Consider the following 26383-nt stretch of genomic DNA (forward strand, 5'->3'; position numbering starts at 1 on the left):
ATTATTCTTCTTAAATTCCCAAATAGTTCCCCTCATGGGCCACCAAATGTTCAGTTTTAGGACTGGACTGGAGCTTTTTCTACTTTTGGGGAGCAAAATGAAAGCCCGTAGTATAAACTTGCGTGTATTTAACAGAGTGTATAAAAGAATGACATTGAAAAAGGACACTACGAATAAAAATTAAAACGCCTGGTAAAATTAAATAGCAATCTTGCGGATTTTCAATGTTCTCAAAATCAGGTCAGGCATTGTAGGCCTGAACAATACGCGACTTTGTCAGATAGCTTAATATACAAGGTAAAGTTATGGAAATACTCAAATCGTTCAATATAAGGTTTCTAACAGTGAAAATATCAATTAGTTGGAACTTGAAAACCTGCGGAAAGCTAAAACTCAAAGAATAGAGACCAGTGCACGGAAAGTTTGGAAATGGTGCTTGAGCGACGTAGAGTTACGTTGACTGGATGCGTCGTTTTCCAAAGAACAATAATTTAAGTATTACCACTAATATGTATTCTGTGGTATTACGTAATAGTACTCGTATTTTTTCTCTCCCACCTTATCTCATTTCGCCTTATATTTTTCACGTATTCTAGCTTATAATAAAATATAAACTCTACGCGTCCCTAATCCCTACAATTGCTTATAATAATTTTCGTAGAAAGACTTTCAAATCTTGAGGCCTGTGACTGCATCTGCATCATAATGAAATGTAAATTATACATTGAAATATCCATTAAGGGAATCAGGCGCGTTCCGAAGAAACTTAAGAGACTAAGCTAAAATAAAGTGTGAAGGTTTATTTTTCTTTCATTGAATGTCCTGACGAAGAAATAAGAAAATATTTGTTTAGATCAATAATTTTATTTAAAGAATTTTTCATAAAATATTGTTTGTCTCATGTTTGTCTCACAATGCATATAATGCAAGTCACTTCTTGCAGTTGCAGACTTCTCTATGTCTGCGACATCTTCACAAACTTGAATCGGGAACGGTTAAAATTTTTCTTTTTGAAAAGTGTTCCATAAACTCAAAACCCTCTAATGGAGAAAACCATTAAGCATTCATCGAATTCTAATTTATCTTACTTTTTTCTTCAATTTCAATCGAAAAGTTAACCTCATTTTTTCCAAATTCGATTCAGCGTTAATTGCTAACAGTCACATAAACTTCTGAAAAGGTTTCAAATGTATTTCGTTAATAAATCTTTGTCCTAAAAGGGGATCAGTGTTGCTAAAGTTTTAACTGGTTTTCATTATACAACGGGATACACAGAATTACCTAAAATTTTAAATATGAACGTCAGAAAAGTGTCTCTTTCTACTATTTATATTATTAGTTATTGTAAACATTGTATCGTCGCAACATAAGCGTAATCTCTTTTTAAATAATAATTATTTCTTTATTACAATGAAAGCTACGACAGTTATTATTTTAGTGCCAATAAAATTTAATGGTCGTTAAAAAAAAACAATTAATGTCTTATGGCATACATTTGTCATAGCTATTGAAAATTTTGAGTGTCAGTAAAATAAATTAATTCGTTATGAGCCACTACACTTTTCCGTATGCTTCATCATTTCCCTGCGGAGATGGTGACTATCAGGGCCATGGAAGAGTAGACCAGTATTATGACATGCCTTCTACCTCCAGGGGTGACAACAGGTAACTGGATAGCTGAAATTTCATTAAAGCTGATCGCACATTTGTCAGCACCGTACGCGCCATTTACTTAGTATGCGGGCTCTACACTCGCGGCATAGTAAAAGGAGGGGAAGTAAGTTATATTCATACAAAGGCACCGCGCGCGGCTTGTATGTGTGCGCCATAGTATCAATGCGTCGCCACGTACGGCACACAACAAAATCTCGGCGGTACCAGCCTTATAAAACTGGCCGAGACTGGTACGAATTGCGGCTGCGATTCACGGATGCTACGCGCCGTGAACACGATGCGTCCTAAATACGAAGCCGCGAAGCGCAAACACGAAGCTGCGAAACCCTCCACACTCGCGGTTCGCGGCCTTCGCGGGCTTTCGCGCCGCTAGTGTAGAGCCCGCAGCTGTACACGAAATGTGCTGCTTCGCACACATTTCGTGTACAGCTCACACATTCGTCCGCAGACGCGGCTATCGTCTGCGGACGAATGTGTGAGGTCTCACATCATTTCATATAATTATAACGAATTCTAAAATGCGGCGCGTTCGGCGTGTGCGTGCTGATAGGTAAATGTGCGATCGCCGATCACCACAATAAAATGGGAAGAGCCTTGCTATCTTTTCAACCCTTGCATCTTGTTTGCATTGTCATTACAATACTATTGCTGTAGTTAGATGATTTATAATGCTGATTTGTCTCGCTTCAGTATTTCAGCCATAGACTGTTATGTTTGTTACATATAGTAAGGCGTCCACAAAATACTCATAAATACGAATTTTCAGGTATTATAGAGATGAAAAGAAAAAGTATGATGTGGAATCCAGAAGCAGAAGTGCGTCGCGATCACGATCGAGAAGCAAAACCCGATCACGATCGAGTACCTCGTCTTCCCGCCGTGATCGAGTCGAACTCGGGTCGAAGCTAAAGTTTACAGATACTTTTCGTGTATTATATTTGACGAGTAAGTTTTTCTAATCTCATTCTCTAATACATTATTATTTATTTTGGTAATGATAGTAGAGATTATTTAAAAAAATACTAGTGACCACTGACCATGGACCCCGAACCGTCACAGAAGGCACTTGGCTGTTTCCTTAAACATTCAATAATGTTAAGACTTTTACTTACATTGCAGGAAGTAAATCTAAGAACAACACGTCAAAATATTTAGTGATAAAAAAGAAGCAAGATCGTATCCAGGAATTCCTCAAAAGGGACGGCTTAGGTTCAAAGCACTGGCTCTTTTATCCGAGACCTAAAGACACGGTGAAAAAACCCGAAGATGTTCGAGATTCTCAAACAAATTGTGATAAAAGAATAAAGGTGGATGGGGACTTCTTCAAGAAATGTAAGAGGACGAAAAATCTAGATACAAGTGGTCCGATTGCAAAGCTGAAAACTTGGGAGTTGATATTCTATAAGAAATTAGGGTTTATACAGGCTGTGTAATAAACTGTACTTTTTTAAATGTTTGTTTAACTTCATCTTAGTTAGATTATTACATACAAATTATCTTTAAAGTACTCCATGTTAGCAGCTATTATTTAGTTTCGGTATATTTGAGAAAGTGTGGTATAATATATAACGATATTTTAAACATAATTAATTACTTATGAAGAAAAGTTTATTATGCTCCCTCAAAATACGACACAATGATTTCTAAAAATATGACTTCGAAAAGTATCTCTGTAGCTGTTATTGGTATACATTCGAGTTTCCAGACCGCTCGCAAGTTATTATAACTAGCGGGGTGAACTCCGAAAGAAAAAGGGAGACTTCCGCCTCGAGTTTTTATTTCGTTTGCTCAAAACGGAATGCACAGCAAGCAATAAATTCGAACATTAGCTTCACTTGCCCCAAGTACGGGGTAATGGTCCGTCTAAAATACTGGAAACTTTTAAATTAGTACCGAACCGTGGAGCTGTGGGTCGGAAAATTGACGCGCGGCGAGATGAAACGTTCCCGGTGCCTCTTGATATTCAATTCTACGATGACCGATGGGAGGTTTGATTTGTGTTTTATAACAGTTTTTTGGTATAAAAGAAGCGTTTTATAAATACTGTGATATTGTTTTGTATATGGTGAAGATTTAGTTATTTTTTCAGAGATTACATTATGTTAATATGTGTAGAACTCAACGAAAACCTACGTTCCGAAAATAACTATAATGAAATGTTAAGTCGGTGCATTTTGTTAATTGCTTTTGTACCTTAAAAAGATACGGTTATCAGACATTTAAATGTTATTTTACACAACCTTTACAAGTATTGAAAAATGTAATTGTAAAACGTGAAAAGTGTGAAATGCAGCGTCTCAAAGCGCCCGACCCTCTGCTCGCGCGCCGCCGCGCCCCCGCGCACGTCTGGCCGCGAATATTTCATTCGTTATAATTTTAATCCTACCCTCTTTCTTTACCCAAGGGAGAATACCGGGGCTGGAATCTTTTTATATGTTTGCATTCAACTTGACTGCCCGACTTGCGTTTTTAAGTAATTGCTTGCATTTTTTAAAATTCCAAATGTATCTAGTTAACAAGAAACGGAATCATAAATTTTACTTTTTAATTTTCATACTCTCGAGATTCCCATAAGGGCGGGTTCATACCGATCGCTCATCGGAGCATAACTATGCCCGATTGCACGTGAACTGCACAGCAGCTATTATTGATATTTATATAGAAGTCCCAGACAGTACTTAAATGCTAATTTGAAGTTTACAAATATTTTTATGATTTTTTACCGTCTATTCCTAAAAATCTTTTCTAGAAAATAAAAGTTTTAGGAATCGTTCATATTTAAAAAAATGTTTGAGCTTTTCTTAGAATCATACCGTATGACTTTTAAAATATTATAATCTATACATTTTTAGGTAACATTATGTGCCTGTATTTTCCGCCGTGCTCTAAAGAATCAGGGGCTGAGGACCGTGCAGGTGCAAGGCCGCGCTTCACTATAGGAAAATCCTACTCGGAGCATACTCACTATGTAAATATGTACCCATTACCCAACCGTAATAAAACTGTTCGTGTTTTATAGCTTTGTCCGCTATGCCGGTCGGTGACTACTACTACTAGACGTATTATAATTGCATAAGTTGATAAAAAATTCTATGCAACGGCTTTACCGCGGCAGTTCCCGAGTGCCACACGTATGTCGTCATAATAGTGTTTTAAGTAATAATTCATTCATAGAATGAAACGCTGCAGCTGACACGGGTGCACCGAAACGTTAATCTACCGTAATTAATTGCATGCGAGAAGCGACCCCCGCCCAAACGGCGCAAATAAAGACATTAGATATTTACACTCGATCTGCTTCACCCTTCCTCTAATACGTTCAGTTAAATGGCGAGCAAAAACGAACCGAGGATCAGCGTAGAAATTGATGTAATTACTGCACAAACTTTAACTTGTAAAAATAACTTGAACGCGTTACGAGTGTTCAGGTTTTATTTTGAAGTTGAAGTAACAAATAAGGTATTTAAAATCCTTTTTAGCTGGAGCAATACTTTTGAATGGATAACATTATCTTTGTTTTTAGTATTGTTCCAATTTTAAAACGATTCGTATTATTTTTTGTTGTTAAATAAGAAATCTAAAATGAGGCTTATCCATGCGAATCTGTTGCGCGCAGAGCGGCTGGCTCTCGCATTCGTATATAAGTCAATAACAGCTTACTATCGGAAATGGAAAAAAAAACCCAGCATTTTTTTCATGCAAAATCTGTTCTTACTCGTTCTTATCATGGTTAAAAATTACGTCACGTGCCATTTCCCAGAAGAAGAAGACAGCCAGACGCAAACATCTTTGTTACACCCAGAACTCCCGGGGGTAATTCGGATGCACTGGAGAAGTTGCGCAGTACTAGGGGAACTTCAAATGCTGTATTTCTTAATAGCCACCTCGGGGGCATGAACATGTTTGAGTAATTTTGAGAACGATATCTCGGCTAGGCTATATTGGTTAAGAGTTTATGTGAACAGAACTTTGTAATGCCTCGGAGATGGTATTAATATCGAATCACCCGCTAAGTTAAAGGAAATTCGGTCTACCTGGAATTATGTGTCAATGTATAATGTTACTATCGCCTAAGTTAGTATACACTATACTCAATCAAACGTAAGATCAACGATGTAATATGTGTTACAACGCTGTTGAATTGTGTACACGCACACATCCATACTTCCATACTAATATTATGAATGCAAAAACGTGTATGTCTCTGTGTTATCTCTTCCCGCCCAAACCACTCAACCGATTTTGCTCTTTGTTATGGAGATACATAGGATACTTTTCATCCCGAAAAAATGAAACTAGTCGAGGTATTTGCTTGTGTTGAACATGTTTAGCAAACCTGAAAATCAGCTAAGTTAGCTATTATTTATTCTAGTACGCAATACTGATGAACAATGCGGAAATTTTGAATAAAATTTGAATAGGATTTATCTCACGGCGAACAATAATTAAAATATTCCTCAGTAGGTGATTTCGATAAATTTATCGCTTCTTAATATTAGAGAATGAATTAAAGCAATTTTCATACAAGATATTCGGGGATCGGTTATTTATTGTCGTAAATTATCTAACCCGTAGAGGGTAAATTGCCATAATTCAAACAATTTTCCTAATTGGCTACGTTTGAATTAATACCAAAAGTATTTCCAGCTAAATCAGGGGTTATCACGTTTAAATCATACATTTTTGTAGATCAAAACGCTTTAATATATTTTATGAAGGGTCTTTGATGTGTTGGTCAACACCGTTTGTCGTCGCCGTATGTGAATTTTGATCGATAACGTGAATTCTGATCATATTTGTATAATTTTATCATTAAGTTGTTTTGGTGTTGTAATTGTTATTGTATATAGAAAATTTAAAATTTTAATTAAGTTTAAGTTTGGTTTGAAAAAATAATCAAGGAAGAACGAAAGAGATTAGTTAGCTCCAAATGAAAAAATGTGACTAAAAATGCTAAAAATAAAATTAAAAAAAAAAACAATCCGAGTCGTGAAAAGTACTACTTAAAAATAATATTTTAATTGTAATACCATGAGTACCTACTACATATTATACAAATCAAACACATTATTTTCGGAAGCTTATTTTAATAGAGTTTTATGACTATATTTTCTGAAACGAAGTAAACACTAATGAAGAAGATAATTATGAATTGTTACCATTCATCATTTTCTAACTCCGTATAATTTTCAGTTCACAATTTATCGTTTCGTTAGTGCCCGGGGCGAAGAAACAAACTCTACCGGAATTGTATACAATTATTGGAGTTGAACATAAGTATCATTCATCATGGACCCCTACTGCCATTATACCAGATAATAACGCGTTTGGGGTAAACATTATTATTCCTCAGTGGTGTAAAAGGTTAAAATAATGACTAATATTCATTAAAGTTTTTTAAGGGTTTTTTGTAAATTTGGTTGTGTAAAAACATTGATGAAATAAACGATGTATTTCACAAATATTTTCTAACAATAATATATAGTATATTATATGATTACCTGGTTTTGATAAAAATCATGCAAAATAACATTTTATTTTATGACCAAATAAACTTTGTCAGCAAAAATCGGAAGTATTTGAGCTATGTAGAGAATCTGCAGGCCTCTTTCAATAAGTAAGCAAAAAAATATTATTTAAATATTCGTCATAAATCCTGATGATTCAATATTCAGATTTTATGTTGAGGGATTACTCGGCCCATGTGCGTACGATGCCGCTTCAAGAAGTCTATGGCTTTGGGACGAGTGCCTTTCTTTCAATGCTTCTTTGCAGATGTCTTTTGAGCATATTTTTCTGTCACATGATATGTGACAAAATAATTATATTATATTTTGGCGAAAACTATTGTTTATATTCATTTCTTTTTACGTCCTTTATTGTTTTTATTTTATTTACTATGGTTCATAATAACTTTTAATTTATGACTCAATTATTTTAAGTTCCTGTTGTAACATCCTGCTGCCTTATTTCCGACAGAATCAGAATCAAATCGAGAATCGAATCAGATCGATCTCAAAGCTTTTGCTACTTCCGACAAAAATATTAGCGCCAATTGGCCTGCGGCTCAATTTGGAACTAATTCGATCCCAACGGCTTTCCCACTCCTGATAGCTACACTAGCGCACGATCGTGCTGCGGCTCAATTTGAAACTAATCAGACTCGTAAATCAAAATCGTATCAGTTTCGGAGGCAAGACTGCTGAATGTATTTTTAAATCGTTGAAAAATGGTGCGGATTGCGGGCGAATATATCATTTCGCATCCAATTCGCTGACGGCTCCTGCGTTGCGGAAGGGCAGCTGCTGAAATATGAGGCCAATGACGAGGCTTCACACGCGTGACGCCGTTCGCGCTCCAGCAAACTGCCAACACAAAATACCTGCACACCGATTCTGCTAACTTGTGCAATATCAACGTTCTTTGTTCGAATTATTCCTCCTACCAAACTACAAAATAGTATTCTCATATAAACGTGAAACAAAACGCTGGTTTGATATTTTCGACAATACCATTTTATAGATAGGAAAAGGACTCATTTAAATGAACAATGGCTGCATTGGTATTAAATAAATAGTAGGATCACAGAATCGTGCTAGTTTCAAACATAGTAGATAAAATATGTATAGGTATTTTACTAGGATTTTATCGAAATTGCAATGGTTTATAATACTAACAATTGGAAAATCGGGTGTTTTAAGTGATAAGATAATAAAATCTGCAGAGGTAACTGTACTGTTGAAGGATTCATCCTCCGACAGTACAGCTACCTCGTATTTCTCCAACTGACAAACGGCACACTTTTCGGATATATTTTAAGGTCAGTCCCTAAAACGTAAATAACTATGAATCACCCTAGACGAAAGGACTGGGCCATCATTTCTAAAAACCATCAACACAGGCGGGCACTTGATAGAGCCAGCTGGGAGAATTTGAACATCATTCACAGTGGATCAATCAGGGGATTTACAAATTGACAGTTGTTCAACAATTTTAACGATTTACTGCTATTCAGTTTGATTTATCGCATGAACAATCGCTTGTGTTGTAATTTCCAACTAATTGTTATTAAATTAATGCAATTTAGTTTTATTCATGGGTTAAAAATTTAATTGTGCCGTAATAATTATTTATTGGAAATACTAATTGAACAGAGTAAATGTTTTGGAGTAGATTCTTTGATACTTTGATCATTATAATATCTATAATAATAATAATAATAATAATATCTATGGACGCTTCACACCACGTCAGTCTGGCCCCGTGGTAAGTACCTGAAGGACTTGTGTTACGGGTACCAGACAACGGAAATATCATATTTAATACTTTTATACTATACACATATTATTTAAGATACTAACTGAGCCACAGAGGTCGTCGAATCGATCGATCGAATCGATCATTGACTGCGTTCTTATTTCTATATATTACGAGTATGTTTTCAAACGAAATCAATTTATTCAAAAATAATAATACCAATACACCAGAAGAATGCAGGTATCCACTATCCTGGTGCCCCTTTCAGAAACTGTTTATCATTCTTAAAATATTCCATTAACTTCTATTCATATTTCACTTTCAATAGCATTAATTCATTACCATCATCTGAAATGTATCTATGGAAATGAAATTCTTATCCCCTTTACGAGAAAACAAACACAGACGGCGAAAATGCAAGACCAGTTGCATACAAGGCGACTCCCTGGGGAACCCCCTAAGAGCTTCCCTTCGTAAGAAATTTAGGGGAAATTTTCATAGTCTTGTCGAAACCCCTTTGCAAAATATAAATTCCTACATAATATTCACTGTTACATCCGAATAAAGTTCATTTTTGCGCGACGATAGCCACGATTCGATGGCGCTTTGTACTTTTAGATGGAAGTGAGTAATTTAATTGATGATGTGTTCGATTTTTCAAAAAAGGATGCTGAGGAGGATTAAAATTAGGGAAGACCTCTCCTGGGAAAAAAAATGGAACAAATCCTTTTAAAAAAGTAGGAAAATTATTAATTAAATAAATTGCAGGGGCGGGATGTTATATAGCGTTGATTTTTCATTCGAAGAGCAGACTCTTGTTACACGATATATATATATATATATATATATATATATATATATATATATATATATATATATATAATAAAGGGCCTCCGGTAAACTCACTCACTCGGCGAAACACAGCGCAAGCGCTGTTTCACACCGGTTTTCTGTGAAAACGTGGTATTTCTCCGATCGAGCCAGCCCATTCGTGCCGAAGCATGACTCTCCCACGTATGAATATACGTGGGAGAGCCCATAATAATGTAAATTTTAAAATAAACGACATAGAAAACAACCTATGAATTGTAGTTAAAGGAACTTGTATTCTGTTCACCGAAATCCGTAATTTTGTCTGTCTGCTACTTTTACACGCTTTAACTGCTAAACCGATTTGGACGGGTAGATCCTTTCAGTATCTAGAAAGGACAGGTGCGCAAACGAGTTTTTGCGTAAATTAAGTCGTGTGTTTAATTTTTTGTTTTTTGTTTGAACCATAAAGTTAATATACATACCTAGCGAAATAGAGAAACAAAGGCCTGGAGCAAGCGAGATGTCACTATCAGTAACACTGCGTAGTAAAAAGAGAGGTGTGATACGTGACAGCAGAACTCTTTTTTTTCCAGTCGGCACTTATCGGCACGTTGACAATTTAATTTCATAGAATTTATGTTCAATCATGCCTGTGTAAGTGTATACGTACCATAAAGTTAATATTCCGTTTTTACACACAGATGTAAACCAATAATTTCGGTTTCGTTTGACAGCTCGAGAGCTCTATTCCGCTAGGTATATTAACTTTATGGTTTGAACCTCCGCGTTTTTTCAAAACCAGCAGATGCTGTTTCGGCGGGGTTTTCACTATTGCCACATTTATTTTGAAAACGAGACTCCTTCTTTCGTGGTTGATGTTACCGTAACCAATTTTAGTGCATGAGTCATGCGAGATTTTCTAATCAGAACGGTTGTAGGTTGCGTGCCGTAAGCCCTGCGCCCTAGGGTGAGAACCGATCCCGCGGGAACGATAAACGGGACAGCTTTATTGTACCTTACCCTTTACATGCTTCATTGAACTTTGTATTTAGGTAAATAATACTATATTGACAGGGTACGGGCACGATACGTATGCAACGACTGAAGTTTTTGGCGATCGTCGTTTTACGGGTTCCCTTGTAATTCATACAAAGAAATTCATTCATACCCTTTTTTACAGAAATAACAATATTATTTTCGTCGAAAAGCTAAGATTTTCATAGGCCAGTGGTGGCGAGGTTTACTGTATAAACATTTCTAAAGACTCTAGTATATATTTTTTTAGTTTATTTTGCAACTTTTTTATATTTTTCTTTTTGCAGTCATTAAAAAAACGAATGCTTGCTCCATGGATTATTTTGAAAATGAATTGGTTAGATCCCCGGAAAGGAAAATTAATAATATATTTATTTTCAAAATCAAGTTGGCATCTCCATTCAGCATTTTTCCTTGTCTTCTGTTATGTACAGTAGACCCAAAATACTATTCGTGTTTTTAAGAGTCGTGAAGCGCTAGTAAGTTTTTTTTAGGTTAGGTGATACGGAGTACATCGAAAGTGCTACAGTGGAATTGTATTGGGCCAATGCGCGTTTAAAGAAAACGTTTAAAGAAAAAGTCAAACTGACATTGTACTATCAGAGAAATTCATTCATAGGCAGATCGATGTTCACTTAATTTGGTTGCGTTACGTCCAACCTAACCGACGTATCAACACATTGGATTGTCTTAAGAGAGCGACTAACCCCAAAAATCAAACATCGTCCTTCTCTCTTCACACTCACGCCCGTCTTTCATATGCTAGGTGAAAAAGAACGACGCGGATCCATCGCCAAATTAGTTTTTTCTCAATAACTCGATAAATATACAACATTTTAAAAATCCGCCAGGTCAATGCACAGTTATGGCAATAAATGAAAAATTGGTGAAAATTAGATGTATCTTTGTGATTTTTTTCTATCGTGAGAATTTTAAGATATCGTGTTTTTGCTCAGATCGAATTCTCGGAAATATAATGTAGTATCTAATTTTAGAAAATGAAACAATTTGGGGCTTATTTTCAAGTATAAAAATGAATTATAAAATCGACATTTTAGGGTTAGTCGCCCCCTTAACCCAATCAAATAACGTAGGTGTGCCTGCCTTTGAATTTTTTCGATGGTACAAACATGCTTTTCAAAAGTTTTCTCTAATAATTTACTGATATAATTTTTACCTGTCCGCCGTTCGTGTTGATAAACCGGGTTTATTTGTTCAATTAATAAAGGAACCGCAACAAACACAATATGACACCGTAAACACGATAAGCGTTCATCAATCACGGAACCCGAACAATCGTGCCGCAGAACAAAAAGCGGAATAAAAACTGATGCTCCCACATCGACGGTGTTCGATAGATACACAATTATTCAGGATACAATAAAAGGGACGTATTAATTTTTTATTTACCTAAAAACCCATATTATAAATGTGTGTTTATCTGTTTGTCTGAAGAGTTGTCTTCACGCCCAAAGTGCTGAATCGATTTTGCTGAAATTTGGTATGGAAATAATTTGAGTCCCGGGAAAGGGACGTAGGATACTTTATCCCGGAAAATTTAATGATTTCCGCGCTATAAACGAATTTTGATGCAACGGCAACTCCGTCAGCGTCATCTTGTATGATACTAAATTCTTGCAAAGGAATGATGGAAAGCACTTACGGAATCTCTTAAATAATAGGCCTTCCTTTAGGCAGTATGCCGCAAAAATTAACTACTGCCTAAATTCCCATTGTAGCTCTGAGCTACGTCGCATCTATTAACTACACATAAACCCATTCTCTTGTATAAAAATAATTGTTTCGATCTTTCAACTAGATGTTGCAATCGTTAAGACTTACCTTCATTGGCACAATTTCGTACCTACTTCTTATCTTTTTAGCTATTATTAATATCTAAAACTTCAGTTAACCGCAAAATATTTTATTTTATATCGTTGCAACCATTCAAATTTAGGTCGCAAAATGTATCGTTTATCACAATGCTCGGTTAGCTATCGAGTGATACAGTGTTAAAAATCACTGAACATAAATCTGGGAGATATCTGCCTAAATGACCCGAGGTACCGGCGGGTTAAATTGTAGCCATGTTTAATGTTATTCTGTTTTTTGATGGTATTTGTCAAACAAAACATAAAAACATACTGATAACGGCTAACACATTTATTACACTCTTTTTGGATTCCTAACTGCTATTTTATGTAAGGTTAATTTCCTTCTTTGTTAACCGACTTCCAAAAGACGAGGAGGTTATAATATGTTCGGCTGTGGATATATTTTTTTTAAATACAATGTAATTGTATATTTTACAACTACATTACATGTTTTTCTATGATATTTGATAGGATCATGTAATTATTGTTTAACTTTATTTAACAAAAATTAATGAGCTTCGTTCAAAATAATAATACAGAATATTAAAAAAAATTCCTCTTCCCGTTTTTAATACACATAAAAACTGCAAATTGAACGAAAGTATTACGAAGTGGTAATTAATTTTTCAATTAAACTCAAAGAGATACCATTACCGGAGAATCGCTCTTCAATCTCATGTTAAACTATAAACTTGTTGCAAATTAATTTAGAATCACAATGCCGTTAGCCCAACTCGTTTTCTTCCAGGGTTGTCACTATTTCGAAATTTAATTTACCGACTTTTCGGGAAATTTCACCGTTTTACGTGAAAAGTTTTTAATATTTTTTTTGTTTTTTGATTAATGAAAACCACATTGATTGTGAAGCTTATTTTTTTAAATGAAAACAAACTCAAGTAAGCAATGTGAAAAGACAAAAGGTAAATATAATTTTCAGCTTCTTTCCATTCGCTCTTTGTTCATTGCGGGTTGGCTAGAAAGATATTATATGTGCCATTTTATAAGTTACCTATTTCTTAAGTGATATGCTAAATTTCAGCCCTAGACTTAAATCTATTAACAGCTGTACAATCTTGCTGCAAACGAATCTCCTTTTTCTTAGAGACGTCGAGGAGTTAACTTTGTTTCCGTTTTCAATCTCATTTCAACTGCTCTACTTGTCTAAGAACTGCTTCTTCTGTTTATACAAAATCTGCTTAATTTTTTTTCTTGCAATATTATAATAGTTTTGTTACAAAGAAATCCTTAAGTAGGTAAGTTTCTTCTAGAAATAGTCGTCTTAGTAAATTGCATTTATATTACTACGAAATTGTGCATAAGTTTATCGTAAAGTTTGTTTTGTTTTTGTTATTAGATAGAAGTAGTATAGTTACAGTAGAGCAATTAGCGGAGTAGTAATATTTTGTGCTCTCGTCTCTAATAAATAGGCTACTATATTCAACTTTTTTGTAGTCACCTACAATTTTATTTATTTCTGCTATGTGGGATATAAAACACCGCTATTCAGCAGTTTACTCGAATCGATTATACCTTTGATATTTAAGTCGTGACTTAGAAACACTTCATTTGCGTTCTCGGTAAAGCAATCAGAAGGCGCTGCATTATTCAATTGTCTGTTTTCTAAAGATCTTTATAGCGCTGCTCCTTCCTTGTTTTTCTTAATCTAAAAGAGCGAGATGAACTGTATTTCGTATACAACTTTTCCTCCCGACGTCGTCTGTATAATTGATTAATTGAAGCGATGCAGCGTCGTATTCCCGACGCTAAAATAGTTTTTGTTCAGCGCCGGGATCCTGTAAATTGGTTTACTGGATGGATCTTTACGTAGCGGCGATGGTTGTTTTTATAAAAATGTGTTCTGAATTTTTTCGTCGCCCACGGAAAACCTTAAAAATAAAATCTATCTACGCAATCTCTGCCTGTATATTCAAACATTTACACAATTTGCCTATTCATTTTTAGAATTAGTGTTTATTGCAAAAAATGCTGCTACTAGCTACTACCAATATTAGCTCGATAAAGCTCATTTGGATCTGCACTCTGAAATTGGGAGAGATAGAGCGATAACATTTGGGCGTAGATCGTAAAATCATTGACACAGTTCCATACCGAAGATTACACAGCCAGTGTCCCGAAAGATTAGTCCAAGTCAAATGTACTGGATTAATGAACTAGCTCGCCGCCCGGGGCCGCCTGATTTAATTACCGATCTGTAATTATAATATGATCTATCGATCTAACATATAGGTTAATTGAATGTTTGTACCCGGATATATTGATCGCACTGTAATTGAATCTATGTCATCAGTTTGGTTAAGTCGTACTAAATGGAGAAGCAAAAGTGTATAAAATTTTAGTACGTTTAAATTTTCTTAAAACCCTACATTGAAATAAATTTAATTCACCTAAGCTTACATATTGTTACCATTCCTTGAATAAAATATATTAAATAATACATAAAAAAACAACTTTTCCCTTTACTAGCAAATACTTAAACATCCATTTAGTTTCGCAGTTCTAGGATAGTTGGAGGGCTGCGAGCTCATTTACTGAACAGCAAATATTGTAACAAACCACTATTTATAAGAGCTACAAAGAGGACCCGTATTTATTCTATAGGGCACTCGACAATCGAAAGTTCTATCAAGACGGCAACTGTTTGTTGAACCTAACAATGTATCAGATTAAAAAATACTGGCAGCATTGTGCAGAAACCCGGGTTCACTCGTAAATATAATATGGCGTTCTTTATCGGTTTAACAAACCATGTTGAGAGAATTGTAAAAAGTTCTTTAATGTTTTTGGTTTTGTACAAAATACAGAACTCTTTTAATTATTTAATTTCAAGTTTCAAAGAAACTGCTTAAAATATTTTTTTCAGGCATTGATTAAGCTATCAATTGTATTTTATGAGGACATAATATTGTGTCTGCTGATTTTTAGTAGCCCTTTGTTTAGCTAACGTTAAATTAAATTAACCAATCAATGCTGCTGAATTAATAATCTTCTGTCAAAAAACCTCTGCATCCCATACGCTGAATATTTCACTTTATTACCTAATCAATTCTGTCGATTTGTATTTGGAAAAGATTCAAACTAATTGGACATTCGTTATTCGAATTATGAAATATTGGCTACACATACAAAACAATGGAAACAGCGCTGATCCGTCGAAAGCCGACGAAAGCCGACGCCAGCCGATCATCCGATTAGCTCGTCCAATAAACAACAAGCGACATTATTAATTTTCGATTGGTTCAGGTGTAGTGAACATTTTCAATTTCATAAGCGCAACAAATTGTATTAAAACGATGCATAGTTACTGGTGTAATCAATTTGACTTCCAATATGGTTTTATAATATTTTATAATGGCACAATATTTTTAATATAAGTACATACGACATACTTTAATTTTAAGTGCTTTTAAACTGTTTCATTTAATTTAATATTATTATTGTAATGACTACGCGACATTAAAAATACATAATATAAATTATATTCAGGCTACGAAGCGATGCTACGTCGCGTAGACCCAGCGTAGCACGTAGCACGCACGTTACACTAAAGTCTAACACTTTCACTACAATATACAATATTTTTTTATCTTATTTTTGTAATTGGACTTTTTCACACTTCTTACTTTTCTGATATCTGAAATCATCAGTAGTTATTTTTACTAGATAAAGAAGCTTAATTTGAAATAATAATGCTAAAACGGCATCTCAGTCACCACTACCACATTTTATTTTAAAAAAATGTGTCTATCAGCAATGTTGGCGACATCTGACCCGAAACGCTGGCCCGCGCTCGTAATTTCCTCTTTTATATGAGGCGATCACGTGACGTTCATCATGCCGGGCCGAGGGTAGCGTGAAATGGGACAGTTCTTATCTATGGGACCAAATTTATTCCCGATAATTTGTATTGTTTTTGACCCTGCTGCTGTCCGAGGAATAATAAGTACGATTAGTGGACTGTTTCATCTAGGAGCAAAAAATGACATTGTAAATTAACTAACGTGTACTCTGTGGGAAATAAATTTATAGCTAGGTGACGGATCCACGTTATTTTGTCGGTTTTTGCGTGCCATCGTTAGTTTAGAAATTGATTGAAAAAATTGATTCCAGCCCAGCTTATAGATCACGATCTGTCAGCTGGACTAGAATCAAGTTCTTTGATAGTATAACAATATATAAATTACTTATATTAACAAAAATAAAGTCAGAATAATTATAATGACTTAAAAAATATTAACTTAAATAAAATAATCTATTAAAATGCATACAATTTGTAGCAACTAGCAACAGAATATAATGAAAATAAAAGACAACAAAAACGTTGCGACATTCACCAGATACAAAAGGCTTCCTGCATTTCGTTTCAATATTTAATTATCGCAGTGAGACAGCAGGAGCCGGGGGCGGTTCGTTAGTGCGAATCATGTTGGTGGTTCCGTACTCAACCATTATACCACTATAATACCAGCGTTTTGCGCATTTGTTCCTTTTTAACTATTATGAATACGGAGCAAGAATATTTTAATTGGCTATTTGTTATTTTTTTTTTATTTTAAAAAGTTAATAATTTTGCTTGTTAATATTATAAGTACTATCTTCTCATTATATTATGCTTTATCAAATGTTATAAAAATATACGGGAAATTTTGTGTCATAACTGTAGTTTTTATATGTACTAGACATCACCCAATGGTCGAAATTCGACCTTAGTTTCAACGACATTAGGAATACTACCTATATTTTGTAAAAAATATTGACTTTATCTTTTTTTTTTCAACTCTTGTCTCGTCTCTGGGACTTAGCTGATCTCAGACTGGCCGTGTAAGCATTGTGTAATAGTATCTTAGATTCAATAAAAAAACTATAATCCATTTTCTATTTGTCAACTTGTTGTCAACCATTATATATTATAAGTCTATTTTGTCAACAGACTTCAACCATAACTAAAAGAGTATAATTCGTATGTTTAGGCTTATCACTCAAAAATCTAAAATTTCTCATGTGTGTGTGTGTGTGTTGTAGTGTGTGTAATGTTTTATTCGTTAAAAAATGTATGATAAAAGCACATTTCAAAATAATATTATATTAGTTCGATGCACTCCTTCACCATAATAAATAAACGTTTCCCCATTTTTCGTAAAAAGGGTTACAAAGTTTTTCGTTCGCGTAATAATATTATTTCGTAAGAAAATTATGATTATGTTTAACATAATCATAATTTTCTCAATGGATCATCTTTCTTATCACATTATAAGATGATCTTTTTTAAAAATATTTTAAGCTAACGCGGAATCAAACCCATGACTTTTGAGTCGTGGGCCATAGCTCTCCTTATAGCAATTTTCTTTGTTATAGAAAACTTACAAACAAGAATTATGGTGTAGTAATGAAAGGCTGTATAAAATATGTATTTATAACAAGTGTCACCATTGATTGAGAGCCTTTACATGTCTAATGTTTGTATCGCAACAACTTAGCGCGGAGTTTAAGAGTGGAATGTAAAACAGACCAACTTTCCGAACAGGCTTGTCGCACAACTTTCTCGTCTAATACGTCGCATGGAACCTAAATCTAAATAAATAACGTCTTCTTCATTAATTAATAAGAATAATAAGTTTTTAATTTTTAGTAACCCACTATTGCTGAGGGGTACAAAAAGATTTGTAACTAAAAGTTTAATATTTTCTACAAGATGAAATATTAGTAAAATGAAGATTAAAAGACAATAAAATCATTAACTTGTTACATTAAAACAGTTATAAATTATTCTTGTTAACAAAGAAAAACAAAATAGCTTGGTGTACCTTACAATACTCAATTTTAATTAAAACGAACAGAATTTGCATAATTATAGAACTAAGTAAATGCACCACTGTTTATTCGTAGACAAGTAAACAGTATCAGAGATCTTGATGCAAACAAGTTGTATTTATGCGATGTATAGATACCGGTCGCCATTAGCATACATAATAGGCACATACGTGTAGATTCGTTAGTAAGATACGCAGCCGAAGCTTTTAATTCATTTAAACACAAAGTTGTTCCAGACGAAAACGGGACTGACGCCTCGGTTAATGCAGATCTTAAGCTAAAATTTACTTAGCTAACTTCCAGCTAAAAATAACAGCGCTGTTTAAGGATACAGCTTAATTATACTGTTATGCTCATCAGCTTTACGTCACAACTTACAGTAGTTTTATGGAATATCGGCTTTTTAAAAAGGGCATGATAGGCGAAATCTAAAAGTATATATGGAGTTAGTAATTAAACTCTATTGATGCAGCTATATTTCTCAACTAAAACAATCTCGCCTTGACTTAAAACTTGGACTTGACTTCCATGATGTTTTGGCTGCTCCTATAATATTCTTTTAATATTCACCTTGTATAACATTTTTCTAAAATTGATGACGAATATTTTCAGGATATAGGGCTTCTTATGTATGGAATGTAACATACAAAGCTTGGTTCTTATTTCGCCATGGCCTTTCAAAGGTAATAGCTTCTTAAATAACTTGTTTCTCCTTCGATCTTCGTATGCTAGAAAAGCCTAAAAATGCTAGAAAAAATTAATTCTTTCAGGCGTTGGCAACATTGGGTCGGGCTTAAGTTACAGCATGAAAAAAACTAAGCGCGTACAGTGCAGCGTACTTTACATTATCTGTGATCCTTACGCTTGGTCACGGAATGACGTCAAAAAAAGACCAAACTATTTGCCATGCAATACCCATAACATTTTATTTGCGTATAAAAACGAATGTAACATAAATCATCGCGTAGGCCCCGTATCGTCATCAACGTCGCTCAACTTTTCCTATTCGTATGAAATATGATCGCGAATATTAAGGAGTTGGCAGATCTCGGACACTCGGCCACTTGGCACGCGGACTTGGCACCTGCTCGCATCTCCGGCTTTAATCAGTTTAATTTGGACAACACTACACGGGTAATATTTTCCTTATATTGACTCGTTTGTGACCTCGTTCTGGCAACTTGCTTTTGTATAATTTTAAATATGACATGGCAAGATTTTAGACCACTTCTTAAAAATATGTTAAAACCACAGAAATAAATCAAGATTATTTGATTTATTTCTCTTGATTTATTTCTGTGGTTAAAACCAATAGATGCTGACCATAACTTCGTTGCACCGATATTTTTCGGGATGAAATCTATTAAGTACAAGTTTTTTGTCGGAACTCGAAGTATATCCATTATCCATTCCTAGCAAAATCATTTAAACTTCCTTCAAGAAGTGACCGTATTCCCTCTTAAAAGGCCGGCAACGCACCTGCAGCTCTTCTGATGTTGCCAGTGTCCGTGGGCGATGGTAGTCGCTTTCCATCAGGTGACCCGTTTGCGCGTTTGCCCCCCTAATTTCATAAAAAAAAAACTGTTGTGACCAACAGAAAGACAGGCGTGAACCTGTCTGTCCTTCTGTCGGTCTTGCCTGAGTGTGTACACAAGCAATGAGTACGTATGAGTACGTCGATCGTTATTGACGTGTTGACGTCAAATTCAAACGTTAAAAATACAACTTTATAGTTAATTTAAAAGCTATTGTTAAAGTTATGAAAAATTTATCATTTTAGCGCCGTAAAGCAAGTCATTTCCGAGTAACTTTTTTCATTCACCTCCTGAAATTAAGCAAAAACAAAATTAAAAGTCGCATCTGAAACTTCTTAGCGGATACACTAATGAACAAACTTTTATTAGTCATTGCGGGAGGTCACTGTTGTGGGGCCACTAACACACTTTCGTTAACTCCAGTCTACATTTTTTACTTTAATAATATATTGTCTCATACGAAATAGCGTTTGCTATAGGTCTACCAGAATCTGATGGCAAAAAGTGAGAAAATAAATAAATGACTCTAGCAATACCGGGGTAATTGGAATAAAACATTTTGATCCTTTTTTTCCTCATAACGGCTTATTCTGTGTGTGAAACATGAAAATTATGTAAAAATTTATCCAATGATCAAGGATGTTTTTTGAAAATCTGCCATCGAAATTTGCCATCAGAACCTATATAAATACTTACGAATAAGTTCTGAAATGCGAAAGTGTATATCTGAATTTCCGTCAGCCGGTCACTTACCTTTTCACGCTTAAACCGCCGAATCGATTTAAAAAAATAGTAATAGAGATAATCTATAGACCCAGAAAAAATGTAGGAAACTGTCCTCAAAAAGTGTGGTAAAATACACTTGCCATAAAAATATAAGTTAAATTATTTATGTTCAGGAATATTGTATTGACGGTAGGTAGTAGTAGGTAGTAGTAGGTAGTTGTTTTTGTTATGACGCAGAATCGCTTACGTTATGGCCACCTAAACTTAATAAGGGTTCTAAATAATATGTTTTTTCCTACGAAAATACTTTTAACTTATTAATCTTTGTTTTTATGACCTTGCTACTGCCATGAAATTAATATTTAAATAATTGTTTTCCAATTTCCAATTATAATATTATTATGCCTGATAGCTTATGTACTCTAATACATAATAATTAAGTGTTCTTCCAAAATTTATGCCATACCATGTACATGAGTGTACACCTACTTTTGACTCGCATACTTTTTCCTCCCAAAAAATAGTTATTTGTTGATACTTCTAAATGAAATTCATAGTCTCGCTCATACACTTTTAATGGAGTGTTATTTATGCTATGAGCTCTACAGCTCTACAGCGGACTTCGGAATGCCTTGAGAAAGATAAATGAAACAACTTTCCGCATAAATAAAACTTTTACCTTCACAAGCCGTTGTGATGACGCGTAAATATTTGGAGCACTTACGTAGCCATCTTGTTTTTTTGTTGTGACATTAAATCAAGGAAAGGACTTAAAACTCCTGAAAGATTTTTTTGTATGAGTTACTGATGTACAGTCGAGGAAAATGAAATGATATATCTACGTTTCATCCTTGCCAATTGCCATATTATTTTTTAAATTATCCTGTACGTTTATTATTTGCTTAATACAAAATATATTATGTACAGGTATGTGTGTCTATAACTCTATGTATAAACATAGAATAAATTCATTGAAAAGCGCAAGACAATTCCCAAAGCTGTGGTGCCATGCTTATCCAAAAATTATTTAACAATTACTTTACCGAATTATTGTATACCGATTCGACTCGAGTAGACTTGAGTTTGAAACATTAATCGTTCTGAAAAACAATTTATGTCAACAATATGCAAAATAAATTCAAAACGCCTTGCGTCTGAAATTCAAGTTACTAGTATAAAATATGTTTCTAGACAAAAACAAGATTCGATTCTTGCAATTCGCTTCAAACAGAAAGCACTAAATCATTGTTCTGAAACAGAACAGCTCGAGTTGCGAACATCAGACAATGGGCTGAGGACAAATGAAATGCGAGTTAGCGTCGTGAGTGCTCGGCCGTCTTCGCCATTCCTCGGCTTGTCTCGTCATTCCTGTGAAACTTTTATTGCATTACAACATCGACGGACTCCACGAGGATGTTGCATTGATGTACAAAATGATACAATCAATCGTTGACAAAAAGTAAAAAGACTTTAATTCTCAAAGTTTTACATTCTTTATTTTAGAAAAATCTTGATCTGAAGCTTCACGAACCAGCATCAATCATCTTCCATGGTGCATGGCAGTGTTGGTTATATGGATCTCTAGTTTTCAGTCCTTTGCCAAAAGTTTGGTACTTTTTAGGGTTCCATTATCTTAAATGTTTCAGAGTTAGGACCCGCTGATATAACAGGAGTGCGATATCTCTAGAACTAACATCTAGGTATTGAAGCGGCTTTAGAACATTCTATGATGAAAGAGCTTTATTGCCAAAACATGTCGGACATCAAACTTTTTGTATTACGTTTGCTCAAAGTAGCCACAAATTTTATTACAGCGACATTTCGTTGCACAGCTATAAGTCCGGATTTTAGGGGCCGAATATATAAAGTTATGAGCAATTAAACGTTGGCCCTTTACAAGTGCTGATATTAAAAATTACACAGTTTGTACAGTCACGGAAAATATATTTTAATAGCGAAAAAAATAGTAAAAAAATAAGTGCTTATTAGATAAAAGGTGGATTAACAATGCAATTTTTTTAGACCCTTTTCTTTATTTTAAATTATACATCGTCAGGAACATTACCGCAATGTGTAAAGCAAAATAACGTTTGCCGGATCAGTGTAATATAAAGGATAGAAATATAATACTGTAACATAAAGTAATTGTAACCCTTATTTTTATAGCCAAACATTATAAGAAGATACCACTATTTTTAACGTTTGTTACGATATTTTCATTGGATAAAAATATCGTACAACAGAAGAGTTAGTAATGAAGTTACACCACGTAACAAATGAGTCTTACAACTTAACCGGGATAAACTGAAAACTTTAAAAAAGATTTCTTCCGCTTCAGAGGTCAACTATTTCAATTAAGAAGCTAGTAACGTTGCATTTGGAACTTTTAAATTGCAGCTTTCACAACTCGCAGCTTTCAAGTTTCCACTTTAAAGCCCAACACGTTTAGGCCAGAGCTTATTAGCTGTTTGAGAGGATTACGAGCCGATTCTGGTTAGAATTAGTGAATGACAATTTTGTAACTATTGTAATAACTGCATTGCGATTACTTTTACAGATATAAACACTACTAATCTGAATAAATACTACTAGCACAGCTGACGGTTGAATTTCAACTCCTATTCATATCGTATGTAGGCAACCAGATATAAAAATAACTTGTGTAGTTTTAACGATTCAAAATAAAAATAAGTCAACAAAAAATAAATTAAATTGCAGGTACCTCTCTAGAACAGCTTTTTGTGACGATCGTTTTGAATAAACATTTCTTATTTTCATTACTTACTGACCAGTTACCAAGATTCATATATCCGAGTATAAGGAAACAAAAATAATCTTGAATCAGCCTAATTCAGCTCTTTCAATTGGTGTAAAATACGTTACAAGATATCCTAGGAGTATCGAAAATAATCAAATTGCGCTGGAACAATAAAGTTTGTTGTGATATTGTTAAGGAATCAGTCTCCCCACAGGGAAATCACAGATGTAAGATTTAACCACGCCACTGCGAAGTACAGAGTCTTTTCTGCGCGAACTTCCAGCGAAGTTATGTTTTATGTTTAAACTTATTTCATATTTCACGCGAGTTTTATGTGAGTGAGGAAAAATGGGGAAACACGTCCGAAGTCACTTAAGAAGTCTATTATATCACTTATGCACTGCACCTGATGAAGGTAGCACCTGGATTCCGCACATTTGGTAACACCTAAGAAGATACTTAGGTAATTCTAGTTTGTTTTTGCTAGCCTCACAACGTGTGTGTGAGCCATGCTTCAGTACGAATGGGCCGGCTCGACCAGAGAAATACCACGTTCTCACAGAAAACTGGCGTGAAACAGCGCTTGCGCTGTGTTTCGCCGAGTGAGTGAGTTTACCGGAGGCCCAATCCCCTACCCTATTCCCATCCCTACCCTCCCCTATTCCCTTCCCTTCCCATCCCTACCCTCTCCTATTACCCTACTTAAAAGGCCGACAACGCACCTGCAGTTCCTCTGATGCTACGAGTGTCCATGGGCGACGGCGGACGGCGATTTGCGAAATAGCAGTTGGCAGCTTTAATTCAAACAGGCAGTAGTATAATCGGATAAATCAGATGTATAGGAATAATATAATATATTATATATACGTATGGACGGATACAAAAATGTTGGATCGCTAGTCCTCAGCGATCCAACATTTTTGTATTCTTTGACTTTTAACTTTTAGTAAGTAATAATAATTTTTATGGCAACTTCCCTCCCTAGGCCAAAACCGATTCTATGCCGGGAATATTTTATGAAATCTCTTGAATTCATAATATGGAAGTAGAACTTGTCAATATTGTAATAAAATTAAATTACTTAACGTTGCTCGCGGAGGTTGGGAGTGTCCAATTTAAGTGAGACTCTCTAAGTTTGTTCATTAAGTTTAACAAGATTTTGTTCGTACCCTTTGAGACTGCCTCCGTTTTAGCACTGAAATATTAACAGCAATTTTTTAGATGAAACATTTTTAACGCCCTATTCATAGTAAGTGTCAGTTTGGTTAAATATTAAACATAAATGTTGGAATATTTATTTTAATTGAATAATTTTAGGTGTGAAAAATCCTCAGAACAGGAAAAATCTATTATTTTAAATTACGTGTGTTCCAAAGTCATATTATAGAGCCTAATCTGAGCATAAAATTAATATACCTAGCGGAATATGAACGTGCGGCACGTGCCAACTGAACGTCAAAAAAAGATTGCTGCTATCATGTATCACACGTCTCTTTTTACCACGCAGTATTACTGATAGTGACATCTCTCTTGCTCAGGCCTTTGTTTCTCTTTTCCGCTAGATATATTAACTTTATAAATCTGAGAAATACATTTCTAATAATAAAGTATCAGTTGTAGCTAAATTTTGTATGGAATAACGAAAACAACGGAAGAGTGTGCGCGAGGCAAAGACCGTCGCGCCACTCTACGGTTTTACACTAGAGTGGTGCTCTCAATAATTAAAATCCACCTGTACGCGAAAACCACCAATGGAAAATAAATCTCTAAATGGAAAAAATACAGTTGACAAAATCGGAAAAAGTTTCCTGGGAAACAACGACGTTTCTGTAAGTATTCACCATTTTATTTTAAGAAAACAATTGAATATACACTTGGTTGCGTCTAGCAAGAAAACAAAAAGTATAATTATTTAAATTCTAAGAAAGTAGGCAGTGAATTCAGAGAAGAGTGCGCCAATAACGAAAAAAATATACTATAACTAGATGACGCCCGCGACTCCGTTTCGCAAAAATTCGTTTATAGCGTGGGAACTGTACATTTTTTCGGGATAAAAAGTATTCTATGTCGATTGTCGTTTCCCGGTTCTCAAAGTATCTCCATACCAAATTTCAGCAAAATCGGTTCAGCGGCTTGGGCATGAAGAGGTAAGAGACGGACAGACTCACTCTCGCATTTATAACATTAGTAGAGATACATTGCTACTACGCGCTTTTTGAGGCTTGATATTTTTCAGCGGAAAGGAAACTACGATGTTTGCGCACTAATAATAAAATATAGTTAAGTTATTGAACATAGATTACGTTTTAAAATAGAGTGGACCGCTAATAGCGGAGCCGTAGTGCACATGGCCGGCATAAATCCTTCTAAAACGCACATTAATAAGGGCTAAACTTTAAAGGTGACAGCCGCCTTATCCTTTCCGCTTTTTATTTATTTTTTACTTTTTTATTGAACACTTGTTGATATTATGATATACAGAATCTGAAAAATGGCTTTCAATTCTCTAACTATCCAAAATGTCATAATATTGAATATTATGGCACTCCGCAAAAATTATTAGCACGACTTATAAATTGCAGGGTTTTTAACAACAGAACCAAGTAACCCGTGGCCTACATTACATCCTACTTATGGCTTATTTTCTGCGCTTCTTATTTTGCACATCGCTGGCGCGTTTAAAGCTATTCCGCTATTCGTAAACATCGCTAGCTCGTTTAAAGCTTCTTTCTTATTACGAACGCTTGTAAAGGCTACAGATGCAGAGGTCAAAAGTCGTGACCTAAAATATATTAATGTATAATGATATATTGTTAGTGCAACAGCGCGTTTGCGGGCGGTTGCGGACGGGAATAATAAATCTCTGCTCTGTCGCCGGCAGA

General features: G+C 34.9%; 1 protein-coding gene and 1 long non-coding RNA gene across 2 annotated transcripts; one reads left to right on the top strand and one right to left on the bottom strand.

Moving 5' to 3' along the window:
* The first annotated feature begins 1521 nt into the window (after positions 1-1521).
* LOC121730786 lies at positions 1522-3127 on the top strand. Its single transcript, XM_042119990.1, has 3 exons — positions 1522-1665; positions 2441-2619; positions 2794-3127. The coding sequence occupies exons 1-3, from the start codon at positions 1547-1549 to the stop codon at positions 3105-3107; spliced, it is 612 nt and encodes a 203-aa protein (XP_041975924.1). The 5' UTR covers positions 1522-1546; the 3' UTR covers positions 3108-3127.
* LOC121730794 lies at positions 1932-24961 on the bottom strand. The gene is made up of 3 exons (XR_006036151.1): positions 24951-24961; positions 13841-13848; positions 1932-2032 (listed from the first exon to the last, which is right to left on the bottom strand). It is a non-coding gene; the product is annotated as an uncharacterized LOC121730794 (long non-coding RNA).
* Between the last annotated feature and the right edge of the window lie 1422 nt (positions 24962-26383).

This window comes from Aricia agestis, chromosome 1, assembly GCF_905147365.1.
Source record: "Aricia agestis chromosome 1, ilAriAges1.1, whole genome shotgun sequence".
NCBI lineage: Eukaryota > Metazoa > Arthropoda > Insecta > Lepidoptera > Lycaenidae > Aricia > Aricia agestis.

Excerpts from the sequence above, each read along its gene's own strand:
- LOC121730786 (XM_042119990.1), top strand. The coding sequence starts at position 1,547 with ATGAGCCACTACACTTTTCCGTATGCTTCATCATTTCCCTGCGGAGAT. Across the intron at positions 1,666-2,440 it reads ACCTCCAGGGGTGACAACAG|GTATTATAGAGATGAAAAGA; the intron begins GTAACTGGATAG and ends ACGAATTTTCAG. Across the intron at positions 2,620-2,793 it reads TCGTGTATTATATTTGACGA|GAAGTAAATCTAAGAACAAC; the intron begins GTAAGTTTTTCT and ends CTTACATTGCAG.